Genomic DNA, 21,118 nt, shown 5'->3' with positions numbered 1-21,118 from the left:
GAGGTTTATTGACTAAAGATTTCTGCTCTTTGTGTATAGAACAATATTGTAAAGTAATTAACCTCCAATTAAAATAAATAAATTTATATTAAAAAAAGAAATTAAGTTTCAGTTCCCAATAGTGCTTTGTACTTAGAAATATTTGCTGAATCAAATATAGCAACAGATAAGAAACAAGGAGTTTACTGATAAATTTAATGGGATAATGAGGAAAATTATGGTAAGTTTATTTATTTGACTAAATATCAATGTTAATAAATAGTATCTTATTGACAGAGAGTAGGCAAGGAGTTGGTTATGCGGCTTCCTTTCCCATCCCCTCTATCTCAGTCAACAATTGTGATTTCCTTTTCTTATATCTGCAGAATAAAAATTTTTAACACTTTTTCTTTGTACAGTGAAGAAGAGGTAATATATAGAAGCTCATAGCAAAAGGGCTGTAGATTAACTATAAATTCATGTTTCATTTGACAAGCGTCTGACTAAGCTCAGAAAACTTTGCCAGTAAATACAAAATTAGATCACTTTATTCAAAAGACGATACAAATATCTCAATTCCTAGACAACAATGTAAACCTTTAGTATTTCAACAAGTGACATTTGGTGTTTTAGCTTGCTGCACAGCTTCATGTTGGTGAAGATTATCTATCTTTCTCAGGATAAAAATAAACTTACCTCTGTGCTTCTTAGCTCATCACACCTGTTATTCAACTATGTGCTCTTTGCTTGTGGTTACCTGAAATATTGAAAAAAAAAATAGAGTACAAATTAAATACAACTCAATAGCACTTTGTGAAACATAAATGTTAGACATTTAATTGATGACAGACACACACTTCATAAAACTCTCAGCATGCAACTCCAGCTGCAAAAACTGAACAGCAATATGCCTAAGCTGGTTAGCAGCAAAAAAGTAAACCAATTACATTGACAAAAGCCACCATAAACAAAAAAAATTGTTTTTAAGAGATTAGCAGTTTTGGCATTCATCCCTACCATCGAGTCTTTCATTTTCTTTGTTCCATCAAAATTTAGCTTACATTTGATGTTAACAAGAGTTGCATTACTATTATTGTTAATTTTAGTTCTGTTTATTACCTTGAGGGTTATATATTGTAAAATAATTTTGGTGCCTCTAGTTAACGTTAATTAGTTGTTTTAATAACCTATATACCTATTTGTTATGTTTTTGTAGGTTTACTTTTTTAACTATCAGGAACTTAATAACTGAGAATATTTAACATTACTGTTGCATAGCAAAATTACAGAGTTACTATTAGTGTTACCTGTTTTAACGTTTAGTCATCCTTTGAGTCCTGCGACATATTTCGTTAACAATCATCAGCCATCAAGTCTGATAGTCTCAAAAGAAATATCAGCCCTCTAAACTGCCTTCAAGGGAGGTGATATTTAGCACTGAAAATTACAAATACAGTTTTTGAGGTTGAATAGCAACAAGTGGCCAGTGACACTGATGATTTGTTTGTCAAAACAAATTGTTGTAAACTACGCAAATGAAGACCACATATTCCTTTGAGTGAAAACAATAAAGTGAAACTACGCAATGCTTACATGTTGGATGGGATATTTAATGTGTGGGAAACTCAAAGGTTGAAGAACTAGGCATTTAGACAGTGGTAAGTAGTAATCTTACCTCTTTATACTCCATTACTCTTTCTCACGAGAGACAAGCTAATGCAAACAAGTCAACCAGAATTTGTGTTTAGCAAGATAAAGCTTAGAGGATAGTTTAAAATCCATTTATTATTCTAAGTCCATTTTTTTTCCATTAACATGTTATACATTAGTGTCTACTAACCATGATTCATGTAACAGTTTAGTTTGCTAACTTTTAAATTATTTAACAACCGTAAGTTATTAGTACACTTTTAAAGTATTACACAAATATCTTAAAACAGGCTTGGGTTCATTTTTGTAATTTTTAAATAGAAAACATTTTAGGCATATCTTGAAGAAGAAATAAAGCAGGCATTTAAAGCTAGAAAACAAGTAATTCCAAATTTAGTTTTTACAAAAGCTTTCAGCTTTATTGACAAATTATGGCAAACATATTTGACAAATTGTGGTTTCCTATTTAGAGAAGCTTACACATGGAACTTTATGTGTGTGTGTGTGTTTTTCCTTTTTTAACAAATACAGGTTAAAACACTAAACAAATTCAGTTAGCTACATACATACAGTAGCTTCTTGTTTGCAACCCCATTAAAACAGCATTTAAAATTAAATTTACAAACTTAATATCAAACAGCTTCATCTAACTAACAGATATTAAAAGACAGGTTAAAACATCTACAACTTTTATTATAGCTAGTTCAAATGTTGTGTTACAGTCTTTTAGTAAACTTAAACAAAGTTTTTCTTATTGAGACTCAAAGTCTGTTAAGAGATTCATGCTCTTTGTTAAATTAAAAAAAAAAGAGAGATAGAGAGAGAGAGAGAAAGATTACATACAACAATGAAAACAACCCAGAGAGTATCATCCTACTGAATGATGGTTTATAGACGATGCTTGCCAACATCTTTTTTAGTCTGTCTTGTAAAATAATAATAGTGTCATTGTCATGCCAACTGTATAGGGGAAATACAAGAAATATATGGGTGCAATCATGGGCAGTTATCCCTAGAATAGGAACAAAAAAAAAGGACTATTACTTGTCATGTTGTTGTTTATGTGGAGACCACAGGCTATGAACTGTCTTTGAGGTGAGGTCACAGGTGAGGAGAACCCTCAGTATCTACCATAGGGATGCTCCCTGTATCCCCCTCGGGCTGACCTTGATGGAGGTGCTTTCAGGCTGGAGTGAGTCGTGGCCCATTCTTCTGGTGCTATGAACAAGAGATAGATAGTAAAATTCATTTTGCTTCACAGTTATTGAAAGCAGTTACTTACAATGCAATAGTAGAAAAGAGAGTAAAGCATCTTAACACTGAAAGTCTAGCCTAACTACATGTTTCACATGGTGAGATCATCCAAAAAAGCATATATTTTGAAATGCAACCACTTGGAAATAAGCCAGCATGGCATTTTTCAAAGCACAGAAAGTTAAGAACGTTTAAACAGAAAGTCCATATTAAAAAGAAAGAGGAGCATCAAGGTAAACCACCCCTTCCTTATTCTTTACACAGACTCCTAAAAGAAACTGGATAGGGTAAAACAGCAGTTTTTAGCCACTGATTAACACTAGAATAATCTAGAAATCTTGAAACCAAACCAGAACCAAAATGCCTAATGTCTGTTTTCTATCTCCAAAATCAAATGATTAGAAACTCTAAAGGTTGAGACCCAGGGTTTGGCATTTTTTACATGGTTCCCTAGATCAAGGGTCCCCAGACTCTGGGCCATGGACTGGTACCTCCTGTCAGATCATCAGCAGCATTAAGTTAGAAATAAAGTGCACTTGAATCATCCCCAAACCTTCCTGCACCCCTGGTCTATGGAAACATTGTCTTCCATGAAACCAGTCCCTGATGCTATAAAGGTTGTGGCCACCGATCAGGGTCCAAGTTTGAGGTTCATTGTGCTAAACTATCCAAGTTAGTGAAAGTAAGTTTCAGTATCCAGATAAGTAAAGAAAAATCTTCTATCAGTTTTTCCAATAAACAATTTGGAAAATAAAGAGGTATTAGTACACTAGGACAATTCATCGTTTATGTTTATTCTGACTTCCAGTAACCTCAATGTTCTGGGACCTGGCCAACAAACAAGAAAAGCAACCAAGCTTTTGGGTATTGTGAAAAATAGTTTATGTAAAGTCTGTGTACCCATAAGGGAAATGTAGTGCTTTTCCAAAGGGCCAAGGGGTCTGAGGTGATTTATACCGTCCCAGAAGCTAGGTTATTTAGGCCTTTCAATCAGAATTCAGTTCTTTATTAGAGAGCAGACTGGATTTTGGTGGGAGGAAGTATGGGACTAAGAAGAGGAATTACTAGAAAGACACATACTGACATTGATAGCTGATATAAAAGGTGGTGGTAATGGAAATAACTGGAAAATCACTGCAGATTGAGGGCATATGCCTCTGGAAAGTTCAAGTGCCTCTAAAAATGTCTTCAGCAAACATAATTAGAAAAAATTTAAATTGTACTTACTATAAGGCAAGGAATAATGACCTACAATATAGAAAAATGAACAAAAGTTGGATCAATGTAGGGGAAAATAGCATTAAAGGGGTGAACATTAGGTGTCTAAGGATATCCTTCATCAGAATACCTTCATTACAAATGATATATGATGATAAATGAAGGGTTTCATCTCTTTCACTATTTATTCTTTATCGTCTGAGCCACGAGGGAAATGCTTTAAGGTACATGCTTATGTTTACTACAATATATGTTGGGGCATAAAAGTGAGACCCTAAATAAATATGAGAAATGTTACTTTGGGTCAGAATATAGATATACCTGGATCAGGGGTTGGAAAACTAAGACCCTTGAGCCAGATTTGGCCAGCTATCTGTTTTAATAAATGCAGTTTTATTAGAATACAAGTATGCTTATTTATTAAAGCATTGTATGTGGTTGCCTTTTCTCTACAAAGGAAGACTTGCTTGATTACTTTTGTGATTGTGACCATACTGGTGCAAAGCCTAAAGTATTTACACTCTGGACTTTTACAGGAAATGCTTACAGGCCACATTCCAGATCATGTTTTTTTGGTGGGGGATTGTAGGTATTGGTCTTTTTCACAGTATCTCTTGAAGACAGGAACTTAAGTCTGAGCTGCTGGACTTTCTCAACATAGACATTTTGGAAACTAATGTTATTTGTGTACTTCATTGGAATTAAAGAAAAATTTCTTTGATGTACTGGTAGGGAAAATAAATCTTGCTTGGAAGCTTGAAAGTGCCTTGTCAGCCTCATATAATGTGAATTTTATATTTTGTCTATGAATTATCAAGAATATGTCAATTTCTTCACCCTCTTGTGGTAGAAGATAAAATCTACCCTATTATATTACTGTATTTAACAAAGGGAATGTACCACCTTTTGCTTCATTTGGTTTAAGGTGTTGAAGATCCCTGAGTTGCAATTTATGTGTTTTAGGAGCTGCAAATAATATAGGCTTCAAGTTTCCCAGGGGGTGGAAGTTCTGGATTATTTCTTAGATGCTGAATGTTCCTGCAGAATAGTGAAACAACACAGTCATAACTGCCACATCTACTCCCAGATTTGTCACATCTTTTAAACTGGCATAATCTTGGGGACTTGTCACAGAGCACATGTGTTTAATAAAAACTCACTGACTTAGTTTTATTTGACTTTACCTAAAGCTCCAGGAGGCTTCCCTGGTGGCTCAGCGATAGTCTGCCTGCAAATGTAGAATTCACCAGTTCAGTCCCTGGGTCAAGAAGTTATCCTGGAGAAGGAAATGACAACCCACTCCAGTATTCTGGCCTGAGAAATTCCATGAATGGAGGAATCTGGCGAGCTACATTCCATAGGGTCACAAAAGAGTCAGATATAACTTAGCAACTACATAACAACAACTCTGCTGCCGCTGCTGCTGCTAAGTCGCCTCAGTCGTGTCCGGCTCTGTGCGACCCCATAGACAGCAGCCCACCAGGCTCTGCCGTCCCTGGGGTTCTCCAGGCAAGAACGCTGGAGTGGGTTGCCATTTCCTTCTCCAATGCAGGAAAGTGAAAAGTGGAAGTGAAGTCGCTCAGTCGTGTCTGACTCTTAGCGACCCCATGCACTGCAGCCTACCAGGCTCTTCAGTCCATGGGATTTTCCAGACAAGAATACTGGAGTGGGTTGCCATTGCCTTCTCCAACAACAACTCTCCCGAACACCAAACTGATGGTGGAGGTGTGGCGGCTGCGCGCCACCAAGAGGGGCACCTGGGCCGTTCAAAATGATCCGGACTCAAGTAGGCCCCCGGGACCCGCCAAGGGGTCTCACCGCCAGAGGCCTCCAGCACAGGGCCGGTCCGGGCACCCGCCCTGGGTAGGGGGTGCCCCTCTTGGGGCTGGCGACCTCCAGCGCCAGTACCCGGAGCCGGGAGAACGCACCCGTACTGCTGTCCTACGCCCCCACGCGCAGCCCTGCATGCCTAGCTGCCCCCAGGCACACGAAGGGCACTCCGCCCGGCGGGTCGCCGGACAAGAGGCAGGGGGACTGCACCCCCGCGAGACGAGGCCAGTTCGGCCCCAGACTGGGGACGTGGGCGAGGTTGGCCCCTTGCGGGCCCGGGCAGTGCCGGCCGCGACTGGGGGCGGTGCGCCAGCACGGCGAGGGGCGCAGGCGATCCGGGGGCCGGAAGACCGAGACGCGGCGGTCCGGCGGGAACACAGGCCCCGCAGACACGGGAGCGGCCCGGGGGCGCCGGCCGGCCCAGCCACCCCGAAGCCTTCCGCGTCCCTGGCCCGCTGTCGGGGCCGGCGGGTGGCGGCCTTACCGCGTGTAGCGGAGGCGCCCAGCCCGCCAGTCTAGCCCGTCCGTCCTCCGCAGAGCCGCCGTCTTCTAGCCCGACCCCAAGGCTCTCGTCCTGGGGACACGCTCTCGAGCTAGGCGACCCAGCCGGGTCCGCACACCGGCTGCGGCTGGAGGCTCCTCAAGGCTGCGGGACTGCGGAGCCCGACCTCGCTTCCCTGCCCTGGGCTCACCACTGGGCCTGCCCGGCAAACGAGTGGCCCCACTTGCCGGGTGCCTGGCAGGCCCAGCAGGACCCTCCCCGGACTGACGGAGGAGGCGTGGGCCCAAGTCTGTTCTTTTCTGTTTCACCCCAAATTCAGTCTCTGAGATTTAATTTGGTGTCAGGCTACAAAGGCCATATTCCACTTCAATGTTAACAAAAAAGGCAAACTGAAGTCCTGGCAGTCTAAGCGTCCTTACTATTAGCAGAAGAAATCAATTTCACTTAATTCAGATCTTGGGTCCATTGTTTACATCTTTTCAATAATAAAAGGTCAGGGGAATACTATATCTATCTGTGCGTATTTCCTTGATCTATATTTTTCTTACTATCAGAATGGCTACATATGGTCAGTCACGTCTACACCACAATGTAATAGAAGCCAGCTTCTCTCACTCAAGTTTTGGTCTTGGGGTCTGGACTGGAAAGCACTGACTCAATAAACAGTCTCCTTGGTCATGAATCATATACTGTGTCAGTGAGCCTTGTGCCGTCAGCCAATACCCTCACTGTTCACCAGAAGCTCTTGAATTAATTCAGAAATATAAGTAATTTTTAGAAATTCAGAGTGATTTCAACTTAAGTCCACCATAGAACCTTGCACATAGGGATAGACAAATTATTATAAAGTGGTAATGATGGGAATTCTCTAAAATGTGAACTTACAAAGATCCAGGTGCACTTCGAATTTGTCTGTCTTCTTGGGGTTCTTCTATTTAGCAGATAGAGTAGATTTAAAATATTTTAGGACTCCATACAAATTTCGGAGTCCTGGTCAAATGTTTCAATTCCTATGAAGGATGCTATTAAAAAATCATTGCAGACAATAAAATTTAGAGATCTTTCTTTTTACTTTTGGAAAATGATAAAGTAAAATTCTCTCAATATCAAGATCATTGTTTCCTGAGAAGTACTAGCTACTCTATGCATATGAATAGAGCAAATAAATACATTTTTCCTTAGAAAAGGTAACACACTAACTGCCAAGTTGGAAATTACTGCAACAGTTTACTGAATTGTGACTCAGGAAAAAGCAAATGAAGATATGAGAAGTAGAGTTCAAATGATTTGATCAAATCCCTACCATTTCTGGTTGGGTTTCCCAATCCAGATTTTAATGTACCTTACAGTATATAATGAAAGCTGAGCTCCAAAGAACTTATGCTTTTGAACTGTAGTGTTGGAGGAGACTCTTGAGAGTCCCTTGGACTGCAAGGAGATCCACTCAGTGTATCCTAAAGGAAATTAGTCCTGAATATTTATTGGAAGGACTTACACTGAAGCTGAAACTCCAATACTTTGGCCACCTGATGCAAACTGACTCAATTTGAAAAGACCATGATGCTGGGAAAGATTGAAGGTGGGAGTTGAAGGGGTTGACAGAGGATGAGATGGTTGGATGGCATCACCGACTCAATGGACATGAATTTGGGTAAACTCTGAGAGTTGGTGATGGACAGGGAGCCTGGCATGCTGCAGTCCATGGAGTCACAAAGAGTCAGACAGGACTGAGTGACTGAACTGACTGACAGTATATGATAGGAAGGAAAGTAGGCAAATAAAGCATTCATTAAATAAAATTTTCTTGTTTTTCCTTCAGATCTCATATGTGCCAGTCCTTATACTAAGCCCTACATATGAAGATGGTTTAAAGAGCCTTGAGGAGATCACAGGACAACACTAACATGTCATAAATTACCACAGTTGTGATAGACATTTGAGGAAAACACTGAGGAAAGCCTGCAGAAGGGAGTTACTAACTTCCATCATTCAATTGACTTGGATTGAACTCGAACACTGAATCAAATAGCTTATTTTCTGAGTAAATATATGGCATGACTAAGAATTCAGGCCCTTTTTAACCCAGAGAACTCATATTCTTTAAAATGTTGCCTGTATTAATTATTTTGTACCAAAATGGAGCAGGACTCTATGATCCTTGCCCACATCCCCAGCCCCAACCATGCCTTCTGCCCGCCTTTTGCTTGTGGAAACTTTAGTCAAAGAATAAATTTAATCAGAGAAGTGAGAAATGCTGAAGCAAAGGAAAACAGTCTAAGGAGACTAAATAATAATAATGTCGTGATTAAACATAGTCAAGGACATTTAGTTGTTTCTCAAAGGCTATAGATAATATTCTGAGCCATATCCTGTGAGCTGTCTTATAGATACCAAAACACCAGGTGGAGAAGTTAACTACATGATGACCAGTCTGTACCCAGGACTTGCAAGATGATGTTCTCTGATTGCTGTAGAGATACTATGAACACTGAGGTTGTTAGGGGGGAAATGAAGCTCAGGAACAAGGTGCCAATTTATGAAAGTCTGTATTATTTACCTGGAAAATAAAATTTTAATGTTTATGCTCCCAGTAGTAGGTTTAACATGCTATCTTCAAAGTAAATTGATGTTAGAGAGTAGTTCAGAAAGAACATAGTGCATCATAAAGATTATCTAGGGCATAGCTCTTATGCTCACATTTTGATAACTAGTTGCTTATATTTCTGAGATATGAAAAAGAATATCAAAATTTTTTTAATCACACTGCAACAAAAAAGGACAGCTCTTGTCACTTATTTTTCACATACTGCAAACCAATTTGCAAAAAGCACAGCTTAATGTGAGAAACCTAAATTGATCTCTATTATTACAAATCACAAGTGTCTTTAGTTTCCCATCATATAATCATAAAAGAGCATTACAACAGATTGATTAAAGTTCACATTGGCTCTGAGCCACTCAGTTTGTTGGACTCAGATTTCTCACTTCTTAGAGGAATATCATTCTATTTAAAAGCATCTTTCAAATATTTACGAACATGTTGCTTTATGGCTATTTATTCCCAAAGAGAATATGTTAAGTTAGATGCTTTTTAGTGATTTAAGACTCTATAATAATAATGAAAATTTTCATTATTTAATTATAAAATACCTATCCTACTAAAAAAATGAAGATACACTTACTAGGGGTCATGTATAGTGCTAGGCATTTTATGTATTTTATTAGCAAATACAATTTTCTTACAAGATAGTTGCTAGTGTTATCTTCCTTTAAGATGAGAAAGCAATAACTAAGAAAGTTTAGTAGCTTTCCTAACATATATATGGAATATCTTGCTAAAATTTGGGACTTTATCTTAAATGTGCTACAAGAGTACAGAACATATATATTTGTAATTGTCTCACCATCTTTCCACCCGGTGAGCAGATGGTTAAGTGTCTACCTGCAATGTGGGATACCCGGGTTCGATCCCTGGATAGGGAAGATCCCTGTAGAAGGAAATGGAAACCCACTCCAGTACTCTTGCCTAGAAAATTCCATGGATGGAGGAGCCTGGTGGGCTACAGTCCATGGGATCACAAAGAGTCGAACATGACTGAGCGACTTCACTTTCTTTCATTTTCTTTTATCTGAAGGAAGACCCTGGATTCCATTCTCTTTTTACTTTGCTTGGTTAGCAAATAAGACAATTTATTTTACTCCTCTCTGATTGTGTAATAATTGGTGAGTCCAACAACAAATAATTGATGAGCTAAATGTGTGAGAATGTAGCTTTAATTTTGTTAACCAAAATGTGGGCTGCTTGAAGTGAATTTGCTGAGGGGAAAATCTAGGTGTATATTTATCCAAAGTGAAAGTCATTTTTAGCCTATCTGCTCTGAACTTTTTATAATATTAATGAAATATTGGAACCTAAAGGTTCAACCATTTCTTTCACACAATTTGCATTGTCACTATATGTAATTGCAGAGTTTATTGTTTTAAGACACAGAGGGTAAAATGGAAAAGTAATGAGGGGGAAATATGACTGACTGACATCTCTTTTCAGAGATGAACATAATGAGTTATGTTCTAAGAAGTGGCAACTACAAATTGACAGTTGCCATCTACCACTAGAAGGACTAAACCACGTACTGCTGCAGCTGTTGATTTTCAACACCCCCTGAAAGAAGTGCATGATGGAGAGCAGAAATGAGGCATTCTCTGGGCAAAAACTAGAAGAACGGGTCCTCAGGTATCTAGGTATTTTCAGGAACCAATTTTATGAGCCCGATCTGCCTTTTCATGCCTAGCAAAGTACCAACATTCTTAATAGTGATGACTACTTCTTGCAACTGGCACAGAAAGTGAACGTGAAGTTGCTCAGTTGTGTCCGATTATTTGCAACCCCATAGACTGTAGCCTATCAGGTTCCTCAGTCCATGGGATTTTCCAGGCAAGAATATTGGAGTGGGTTGCCATTTCCTTCTCCAGGGGATCTTCCTGACCCAGGGATCAAACCCAGATCTCCCACATTGCAGGCAGATGCTTTATGGTCTGATCCACCAGAGAAGTGACTGGCACAAGCCCTCAGAAAAAGATATGTGCTTGATTGCATGTACTCCCGTCTTCACCAAAATTATATATATACGGATCTTCCCACCTAACCTTTTTGGAATTAGAAACAAGTAACACTTGGGATAATCCATTTAGAGAATAATTAAGTTATTCCATTCCAAACTCTATGGCTCAGAGGGTAAAGCGTCTGCCTGCAATGCAGGAGACCTGGGTTTGATCCCTGGGTCAGGAAGATCCCCTGGAGAAGGAAATGGCAACCCACTTCAGTACTCTTGCCTGGAAAATCCCATGGACAGAGAAGCCTGGTAGACTACAGTCCATGATAGTTACTTGGTAATTGCTTATTGAATAAACTATTATATTTAAATATTTTGCATCTTCATTTTGTACCCAAAAAGAAGCCACAGGCCTCCCTCAGATGTATCCTTCAGCTTGAATGACAGTCCTATGAGTCCTAACTCATGGACAGAGGAGTCTGGCAGATTCCTCTGTCCATGGGGGTCACAAGAGTTGGATATGACTTAGCAACTAAGCGACAACAACAACAACAACCTGTTAGTCCTATAGCCAGGCCTGCATTTGGGTTCTAGTTCTGCCTCTTTCTTGCGAGTCTTTTCATCTACATATTGATGGTGTATTTTAATTGTCACAAACCATTGTGAGCTTCTGACATGCATATCTAAATGCCTGAGGAACATCTCCTCAAGTGCCTCAAAGTAATTTTTTTTTTAAACTAAACTCTTTCTCCACGCTACTTAATGCTCTAAATTGCATATTTAGTGACTAGCACTATTACCAACAACTTACCTAGTTGCATATCAAAAACCCTCAGCATCCTCTGAAGTTTGCTCAGTATGTCTAAGCAATCGTCAGGCTTTGTCTTTTCTCAACCATTTAGTTCACCCATTTCTTTCTATTCCTACTAATCCTGTCCATGCCAGGCCATTATCATCTTTGCCCAGAGTACATATACAACTACCTTGTTATTGTTTTGTTTTTCCATTATTTTAAGCATCTATACATGTATATGTAAGTATATATGTATACGCCATAATTATATATGTTTTATTATACATATGCACACACACTGTACACATACATATATATGTATTATATATATATATATATATACAGTAGAGTGTATATATATATATATTCTCTACTATTGTGTGTGTGTATACATTATTCTTCTCCATCTTCTTGAGAGAAGGACTTGTCCAAGTACAATTAGTTATTCCTATTCAGTTGCTCTTGTAGCACACTTAAGATAAAGTCCCAAATTTTTAGTAAGGATTTCCATGCAGGGCCAAACATGGTCTGACTCTTGACTCTAGACTCTATTTTATAAAATTAGAGTTGATGATTTGGTGTTCATGTAAAGAGTATAAGTATTCTATATTGCTTATTGAAAAAAAATCTATGGTTTCAAAATACAAGTAATGTTACTGATAAAGCTAAGACTTTAAAATTTTTTAAAAATGGAAAGTCATTTTTTTATTGCATGGAAATGGATAAATTAGGGGAAAGAATCAGTAGAATAAATTAGTTTAATATTTCAAGTACAAAAGACCCAAATTTAGATACCTATTAAATATTGGCAAATGAAAGATTTCACTTTGCTTAATATATTGAGAAAAACCTTGCATTTTCCCTAACAATGAGTAAATGTTATAGATTGTATTTTTTGATCACTTACTATTTTGGTTCATCTTAAGAATGATGATTTCTGGTAAAGCTCCCACAAGTTGGAGATGGGTTGGGTCTTTGGGAATTTTGAAGTGCTTCTCTTGACTATTGAGTTTGTTGTTATTTAGTCACTAAGTCGTATCCAGCTCTTTGTGACCTCATGAACTGCAGCACAACAGGCTTCTCTGTCCATCACTATTTCCCTGAATTTGCTCAAACTCATGTCCATTGAGTCAATAATGACAGGAACTTATTCTGAATATTGATATTTTCCTCAAACAGTGAGACCCATTTAAGTCTTTGAAGAAGTTCTTAGGTGAAGTCCCTAATGATTAGTATAACATCCCTCTCCTTTGTGCTTGTGCTATTTATTTTTATTTTTTAATTTATTGATTAAAAATAATTTATATTATAGTTGATTTATGATGTTGTTAGTTTCAGGTGCACAGCAAAGTGATTCATGTATCTATTTTTTTCAAATTATTTTACCATTTATATTGTTATATAATACTGAGTGGAGTTTCCTATGTTATACAGTAGGTTCTTGCTGGTTATCCATTTTAAATAGAGCAGTGTGTACATGTCAACTCCAAACTCCCTAACTATCCTTGTCCCCCCCCAACCATTCCACTTGGTAACCATAAGTTTGTTCTCTAAGTCAGTGAGTCTGTTTCTGTTCTGTATCATTTTTTAAAAGATTCTGCATATAAGTGATCTCATACAATATTTCTCTTTCTTTGTCTGACTTATTTCACTCAATGACAAATTTTTAGGTTCATCGATGTTGCTGCAAATGGTATTATTTCATTGTTTTTAATGGCTGAGTAATATTCCATTGTGTATATGTATATATATTCACATCTTTATCCATTTTTATTTCGATGGACATTTAAATTGCTTCCATACCTTGCCTATTGTAAACAGTGTGCTGTAATAAGCATTGGGGTGTATGTATCCTTTCAGACTATGCTTTTCTCCAGATACATGCCAAGGAGTGGATTTGCAGGGTCATATGATAGCTCTGGGGAGAAGGCAAGGGCACCCCACTCCAGTACTGTTGCCTGGAAAATCCCATGGATGGAGGAGCCTGGTAGGCTGCAGTCCATGGGGTCGCTAAGAGTCGGACATGACTGAGCGACTTCACTTTCACTTTCCACTTTCATGCATTGGAGAAGGAAATGGTAACCCACTCCAGTGTTCTTGCCTGGAGAATCCCATGGACGGAGAAGCCTGGTAGGCTGCAGTCCATGGGGTCGCACAGAGTCAGACACGACTGAAGTGACTTAGCAGCAGCAGCAGCAGCATGATAGCTCTGGGTCTTCCCTGGTAGCTCAGCTGGTAAAGAATCCACCTGCAATGCAGGAGATCCCAATTTGATTTATGCGTCAGGAAGACCCCCTGGAGAAGGGTTAGGTTACTCACTCCAGTATTCTTGGGCTTCCCTGGTGGCTCAGATGGTAAAGAATCTGCAAGCAATGTGGGAGACCCGGATTTGACCCCTGGGTTGGGAAGATCCCCTGGAGGAGGGCATGGCAACCCTCTCCAGTATCTTGCCTAGAGAAACCCATGGACAGAAGAGCCTGGAGGGCTACAGTCCATGGGATCACAAAGAGTTGAACACAACTGAGTGACTAAGCACAGTGCAGCACATGGTAGCTCTATTTTTAGTTTCTTAAGGAGCCTCCACACTGTTTTCCATAGTGGCCAACCCAATTTATATTCCCATGAACAGTGTAGGAGGGTTTCCATTTCTCCACACCTTGTCCAGCATTTATTGTTTGTGGATCTTTTGATGATAGCCATTCTGACAGGTGTGAGGTGATATCTGTTAGTTTGATTTGCATTTCTCTAATAATTAGCAGTGTTGAACATCTTTTCATGTGCCTCTTGGCTATCTATATGTCTTCTTTGGAGAAATGTCTGTTTAAATCTTCAGCACACTCTTTGATTAGGTTGTTTGTTTTGATGGTGGTAAGTCTCATGAGCTGCTTATGAATTTTAGAAACTAATTCCTTGTTGGTCACAACGTTTGCAAATATTTTCTCCCATTCTGTGGGTTGTCTTTTTGGTTTATTTATGGTTTCCTTTTTTTTTAATTTTTTTATTTTTAAATTTTACATAATTGTATTAGTTTTGCCAAATATCAAAACGAATCTGCCACAGGTTTCCTTTTCTGTACTAAAGCTTTTGTGTTTAATTAAGTCCCATTTGTTTTGCTTTTATTTCTATTACTCTGGGAGATGAATCTTTATCTTGATCCTGTGATTCATGTCAGAGACTGTTCTGCCTATATTTTCATCTAAGGGTTTTATTATGTCCGGCTTCATATTAGATTTTCAATCCATTTTGAGTTTATTTTTGTGTATGGTGTTAAAGAATAATATAATTTCAATTTTTTTCTGCATAGTTGTCCAATTTTCTCAGCACCATTTATTGAAGAGAATGTCCTTTTCCCATTATATAGTCTTGGCTTCATCATCATAGATTCTTTGACCATAGGTTCATGGGATTATTTCTGAGCTTCTCCTGTTCTATTCATCTATATTTCCATTTTTGTGCCAGCACCATACTGTTTTGATGACTATAGCATTGTAGTATAGTCTGAAGTCAGAGAGTCTGATTCCTCCAGCTCCGTTTTCCTTTCTCAAAATTTCTTTGGGTATTTGGGGTTTCTTCTATCTCAATACACATTAAATTTTTTTCTCTAGTTCTATGAAAAATGGCATTGGCAATTTGATTTGGATTGCATTGCATCTGTAGATTGCTTTGGGTAGTATAGTCATTTTGACAGTACTAATCAAGAAGACTCTTGAGAGTCCCTTGGACTGCAAGGAGATCCAGCCAGTCCATTCTAAAGGAGATTAGTCTTTTAGGTAGATATATTCCTGAGTATTTTATTCTTTTCGTTGCAATGGTGAATGGAATTGTTTCCTTAATTTCTCTTTCTATTTTCTCATTATTAGTGTATAGGAATGCAAGGGATTTATGTGTGTTGATTTTATATCCTGCAACTTTACTATAGTCATTGATTAGTTCTAGTAATTTTCTGGTGGAGTCTTTAGGGTTTTCTATATAGAGGATCATGTCATCTGAAAACAGTGAGAGTTTTACTTCTTCTTTTCCAATTTGGATTCCTTTTATTTCTTTTTCTGCTCTGATTGCTGAGGCCAAAACTTCCAAAACTATGTTGAATAGTAATGGTGAAAGTGGGCACACTTGTCTTATTCCTGACTTCAGAGGAAATGCTTTCAATTTTTCATCATTGAGGATAATGTTTGCTGTGGGTTTGTCATATATAGCTTTTATTATGTTGAGGTATGTTCCGTTTATTCCTGCTTTCTGGAGAGTTTTTATCATAAATGGATGTTGAATTTTGTCAAAGGCTTTCTCTGCATCTATTGAGATAATCATATGGTTTTTATTTTTCAATTTGTTAATATGGTGTATTACATTGATTGATTTGTGGATATTGAAGAATCCTTGCATCCCTGGGATCAAGCCCATTTGGTCATGGTGTATGATCTTTTTAACGTGCTGTTGGATTCTGATTACTAGAATTTTGTTAAGGATTTTTGCATCTATGTTTATCAGTGATATTGGCCTGTAGTTTTCTTTTTTTGTGGCATCTTTGTCAGGTTTTGGTATTAGGATGATGGTGGCCTCATAGAATGAGTTTGTAAGTTTACCTTCCTCTGCAATTTTCTGGAAGAGTTTGAGTAGGATAGGTGTTAGCTCTTCTCTCAATTTTTGGTAGAATTCAGCTGTGAAGCCATCTGGACCTGGGCTTTTGTTTGCTGGAAGATTTCTGATTAGAGTTTCAATTTCCGTGCTTGTGATGGGTCTGTTAAGATTTTCTATTTCTTCCTGGTCCAGTTTTGGAAAGTTGTACTTTTCTAAGAATTTGTCCATTTCTTCCCCATTGTCCATTTTATTGGCATATAAATGCTGATAGTAGTCTCTTATGATCCTTGGTATTTCTGTGTTGTCTGTTGTGCTCTCTCCATTTTCGTTTCTAATTTTATTGATTTGGTTTTTCTCCCTTTGTTTCTTGATAAGTCTGGCTAATGGTTTGTCAATTTTATTTATCCTTTCAAAGAACCAGCTTTTAGCTTTGTTGATTTTGGCTATGGTCTCTTTTGTCTCATTTGCAGTTATTTCTGCCCTAATTTTTAAGATTTCTTTCCTTCTACTAACACTGGGGTTCTTCATTGCTTCATTTTCTAGTTGCTTTAGGTGTAGAGTTGGGTTATTTATTTGACTTGACACTAATAGATGGAGAAGTATACCATGTTCATGGATTGGAAGAATAAATATAGTGAAAATGAGTATACTACCCAAAGCAATTTATAGATTCAATGCAATCCATATCAAGCTACCAACGGTATTCTTCACAGAGCTAGAACAAATAATTTCACAATTTGTATGGAAATACAAAAAACCTTGAATAGCCAAAGCTATCTTGAGAAAGAATGGAACTGGAGGAATCAACCTGCCTGACTTCAGGCTCTACTACAAAGCCACAGTCAGCAAGACAGTATTATACTAGCACAAAAACAGAAATATAGATCAATTGGAACAAAATAGAAAGCCCAGAGATAAATCCACGCACATATGGACACCTTATCTTTGACAAAGGAGGCAAGAATATACAATGGATTAAAGACAATCTCTTTAACAAGTGGTGCTGGGAAAACTGGTCAACCACTTGTAAAAGAATGAAACTAAAGCACTTTCTAACACCATACACAAAAATAAACTCAAAATGGATTAAAGATCTCAACGTAAGACCAGAAACTACTAAACTCCTAGAAGAAAACATAGGCAAAACACTCTCTGACATACATCACAGCAGGATCCTCTATGACCAACCTCCCAGAGTATTGGAAATAAAAGCAAAAATAAACAAATGGGACCTAATTAACCTTAAAAGCTTCTGCAAAACCAAGGAAACTATAAGCAAGGTGAAAAGACAGCCTTCAGAATGGGAGAAAATAATAGCAAATGAAGCAAATGACAAGCAACTAATCTCAAAAATACACAAGCAACTCCTACAGCTCAATTCCAGAAAAATAAATGACCCAATCAAAAAATGGGCCAAAGAACTAAATAGACATTTCTCCAAAGAAGACATACAGATGGCTAACAAATACATGAAAAGATGCTCAACATCACTCATTATCAGAGAAATGCAAATCAAAACCACTATGAGGTACCATTTCACACCAGTCAGAATGGCTGTGATCCAAAAGTCTATAAGCAATAAATGCTGGAGAGGGTGTGGAGAAAAGGGAACCCTCTTGCACTGTTGGTGGGAATGCAAACTAGTAGAGCGACTATGGAGAAGATTCCTTAAAAAAACTGGAAATAGAGCTGCCTTATGATCCAGCAATCCCACTGCTGGGCATACACACTGAGGAAACCAGAAGGGAAAGAGACAGGTTTACCCCAATGTTAATCGCAGCACTGTTTATAATAGCCAGGACATGGAAGCAACCTAGATGTCCATCAGCAGATGAATGGATAAGAAAGTAGTGGTACATATACACAATGGAGTATTACTCAGCCATTAAAAAGAATACATTTGAATCAGTTCTAATGAGGTGGATGAAACTGGAGCCGATTATACAGAGTGAAGTAAGCCAGAAAGAAAAACACCAATACAGTATATTAACACATATATATGGAATTTAGAAAGATGGTAACAATAACCCTGTATACGAAACAGCAAAAGGGACACTGATATAGAACAGTCTTTTGGACTCTGTGGGAGAGGGAGAGGGTGGGATGATTTGGGAGAATGGCATTGAAATATGTATGATATCATATATGAAATGAGTTGCCAGTCCAGGTTCGATGCACAATACTCGATGCTTGGGGCTGGTGCACTGGGATGACCCAGAGGGATGGTATGGGGAGGGAGGAGGGAGGAGTGTTCAGGATGGGGAACACATGTATACCTGTGGTGGATTTATTTCGATATATGGCAATACCAATACAATATTGTAAAGTTAAAAAATAAAATTAAATTAAAAAAAATAAATAAAGGAGATCAGTCCTGGGTGTTCTTTAGAAGGAATGATGGTAAAGCTGAAACTCCAGTACTTTGGCCACCTCGTGTGAAGAGTTGTATCACTGGAAAAGACTCTGATGCTGGGAGGGATTGGGGGCAGGAGGAGAAGGGGACGACAGAGGATGAGATGGCTAGATGGCATCACCGACTCGATGGACATGAGTTTGAGTGAACTCCGGGAGTTGGTGATGGACAGGGAGGCCTGGCGTGCTGCGGTTCATGGGGTCGCAGAGTCGGACATGACTGAGTGACTGAACTGGACTGAACTGAACTGAATCCTTTCAATTGGAGAACATGGTATATCTTTTCATTTGTTTGTGTAATATTTAATTTCTTTCATCAACATATTATTGTTTCAGAGTACAGGTCTTTTGTCTCTTTAGGCATGCTTATTCCTAAATATGCATTTATTTAGAAATGGCATATTTAGAAAAGCCAGGGGAAATAAGAGATCAAACTGCCAATATCTGTTGAATCATAGAAAAGCAAGAGTCCCAGAAAAACATCTACTTCTGCTTTACTGAATATGCCAAAGCCTTTGTGTACACAACAAACTCTGGAAAATTCTTAAAGAAATGGGACTACCAGAACACCTTACCTGCCTCCTAAGGAATCTGTATGCAGGTCTAGAAGCAACAGTTAGAACTGGACATGGAACAACAGACTGGTTCCAAATTGGAAAGGAGTACATCAAGGCGGTATATTGTCACCCTGATTATTTAACTTATACGCAGAGCACACCATGTGAAATGCTGGGCCGGATGAAGCACAAGCTGGAATCAAGATTGCTGGGGAAAATATCAATAACCTCAGAAATGCAGATGACACCACCCTTATGGCAGAAAGTGAAGAGGAACTGAAGAGCTTCTTGATGAAAGTGAAAGAGAAAAGTGAAAAAGCTGGCTTAATACTCAACATTCAAAAAAAGATCATGGCATCCGGTCCCATAACTTCATGGAAAATAAGTGGGGAAACAAACAGTGACAGACTTTATTTTCTTGGGCTCCAATATCACTGCAGATGGTACTGCGGCCATGAAATTAAAAGATGCTTGTTCCTTGAAAGAAAAGCTATGACCAACCTAGACAGCATATTAAAAGCAGCGACATTACTTTGCAAACAGAGGGCTGCCTAGTCAAAGCTATGATTTTCCCAGTAGTCATGTATGGATGTGCTGCTGCTGCTGCTGCTGCTAAGTTGCTTCAGTCGTGTCCAACTCTGTGTGACCCCATAGATGGCAGCCCACCAGGCTCCCCCGTCCCTGGGATTCTCCAGGCAAGAACACTGGAATGGGTTGCCATTTCCTTCTCCAATGAATGAAAGTGAAAAGTGAAAGAAGTAGCTCAGTCGTGTCCGACTCTTAGCAACCCCATGGACTGCAGTGTGTGGGTGTGAGAGTTGGACAATAAAGGAAGCTGAGCACCAAAGAATTGACACTTTTGAACTGTGGTGTTGGGGAAGAGTCTTGAGAGTCCCTTGGACTGCAAGGACATCAAACCAGTCAGTCCTAAAGGAAATCAGTCCTGAATTTTCCCTGGAAGGACTGATGCTGAAGCTGAAGCTCCAATACTTTGACCATCTGATGTGAAGAACTGACTCATTGGATAAGACCCTGACTCTGGAAAAGATTGAAGGAGGGAGAGAAGGGGACAACAGAGGATGAGATCATTGGATGGCATCACTGATTCAATGGACATGAGTTTGAGCAAGCTTCAGGAGCTGGTGATGGACAGGAAAGCCTGGAGTGCTGCATGAAGTCCATGGGGTTGCAAAGAGCTTTACATGACTAAGTGATTGAATTGAACTGATTCCTAGGTATTTATTTTATTTTTTTGGTGAAAAGGCAAATGGGATTGTTTCTTGAATTTCTTTCTTATCTTTCATTGTTAGTGTGTTAGAACTACAATAGTTTTGGGTATTAAATTTGTACCCTGCAAAGTTACCAAATATATTGATGAGGTCTACTAGCTATTGATAGCCCCTTTAGGATTTTTTATGTATAGTATCATGTCATCTGCAAACAGTGACATATAATTTCTTCTTTTCATAACTGGATTCTTTTTATTTATTTATTTGTCTCTGATTTCCATGGCTAGGGCTTCCAAAACTGTGTTGAATAAAAGTGATGAGAGTAAGCATCCTGGTCTTCTTTCTGACCTTAGAGGAAATGCTTTTTGCTTTTCACCATTGAGAGTAGTGTCTTCTGTAGCTTTGTCTTTATGACCTTTATTATTTTAATGTAGGTTCCTTCTATGCCTACTTTCTGGAGAGTTATTATCATACATGTGTGTTGAAATTTGTCCAAAGATTTATATGCATCTCTTGACATAATCATATGGTTTGTATTCTTTAAATTGTTGATTTGTTGTATC

General features: G+C 38.6%; 1 protein-coding gene across 2 annotated transcripts in view; it reads right to left on the bottom strand.

The window, feature by feature from the left end:
• Positions 1 to 1,835: 1,835 nt before the first annotated feature.
• Positions 1,836 to 21,118, bottom strand: part of KHDRBS2 (KH RNA binding domain containing, signal transduction associated 2) — a 701,478-nt gene continuing 682,195 nt past the window's right edge. Inside the window, exons 9-10 of one of the 2 annotated variants that reach the window (XM_025272535.2) lie at positions 4,111 to 4,131; positions 1,836 to 2,847 (exon numbers count right to left, since the gene is read on the bottom strand). In XM_025272535.2, the coding sequence (XP_025128320.1) occupies positions 2,750 to 2,847; positions 4,111 to 4,131 (119 nt within the window). In that variant the 3' untranslated portion in view covers positions 1,836 to 2,749. The remainder of the gene's footprint in view (positions 2,848 to 4,110; positions 4,132 to 21,118) is intronic. The other variant, XM_025272543.2, reaches the window with a different exon arrangement.

Source organism: Bubalus bubalis, chromosome 2 (assembly GCF_019923935.1).
Source record: "Bubalus bubalis isolate 160015118507 breed Murrah chromosome 2, NDDB_SH_1, whole genome shotgun sequence".
Taxonomy (NCBI): Eukaryota; Metazoa; Chordata; class Mammalia; order Artiodactyla; family Bovidae; genus Bubalus; species Bubalus bubalis.
Note: the sequence above shows the minus strand (reverse complement) of the source record. Positions and strands in the feature narration are given on the sequence as shown.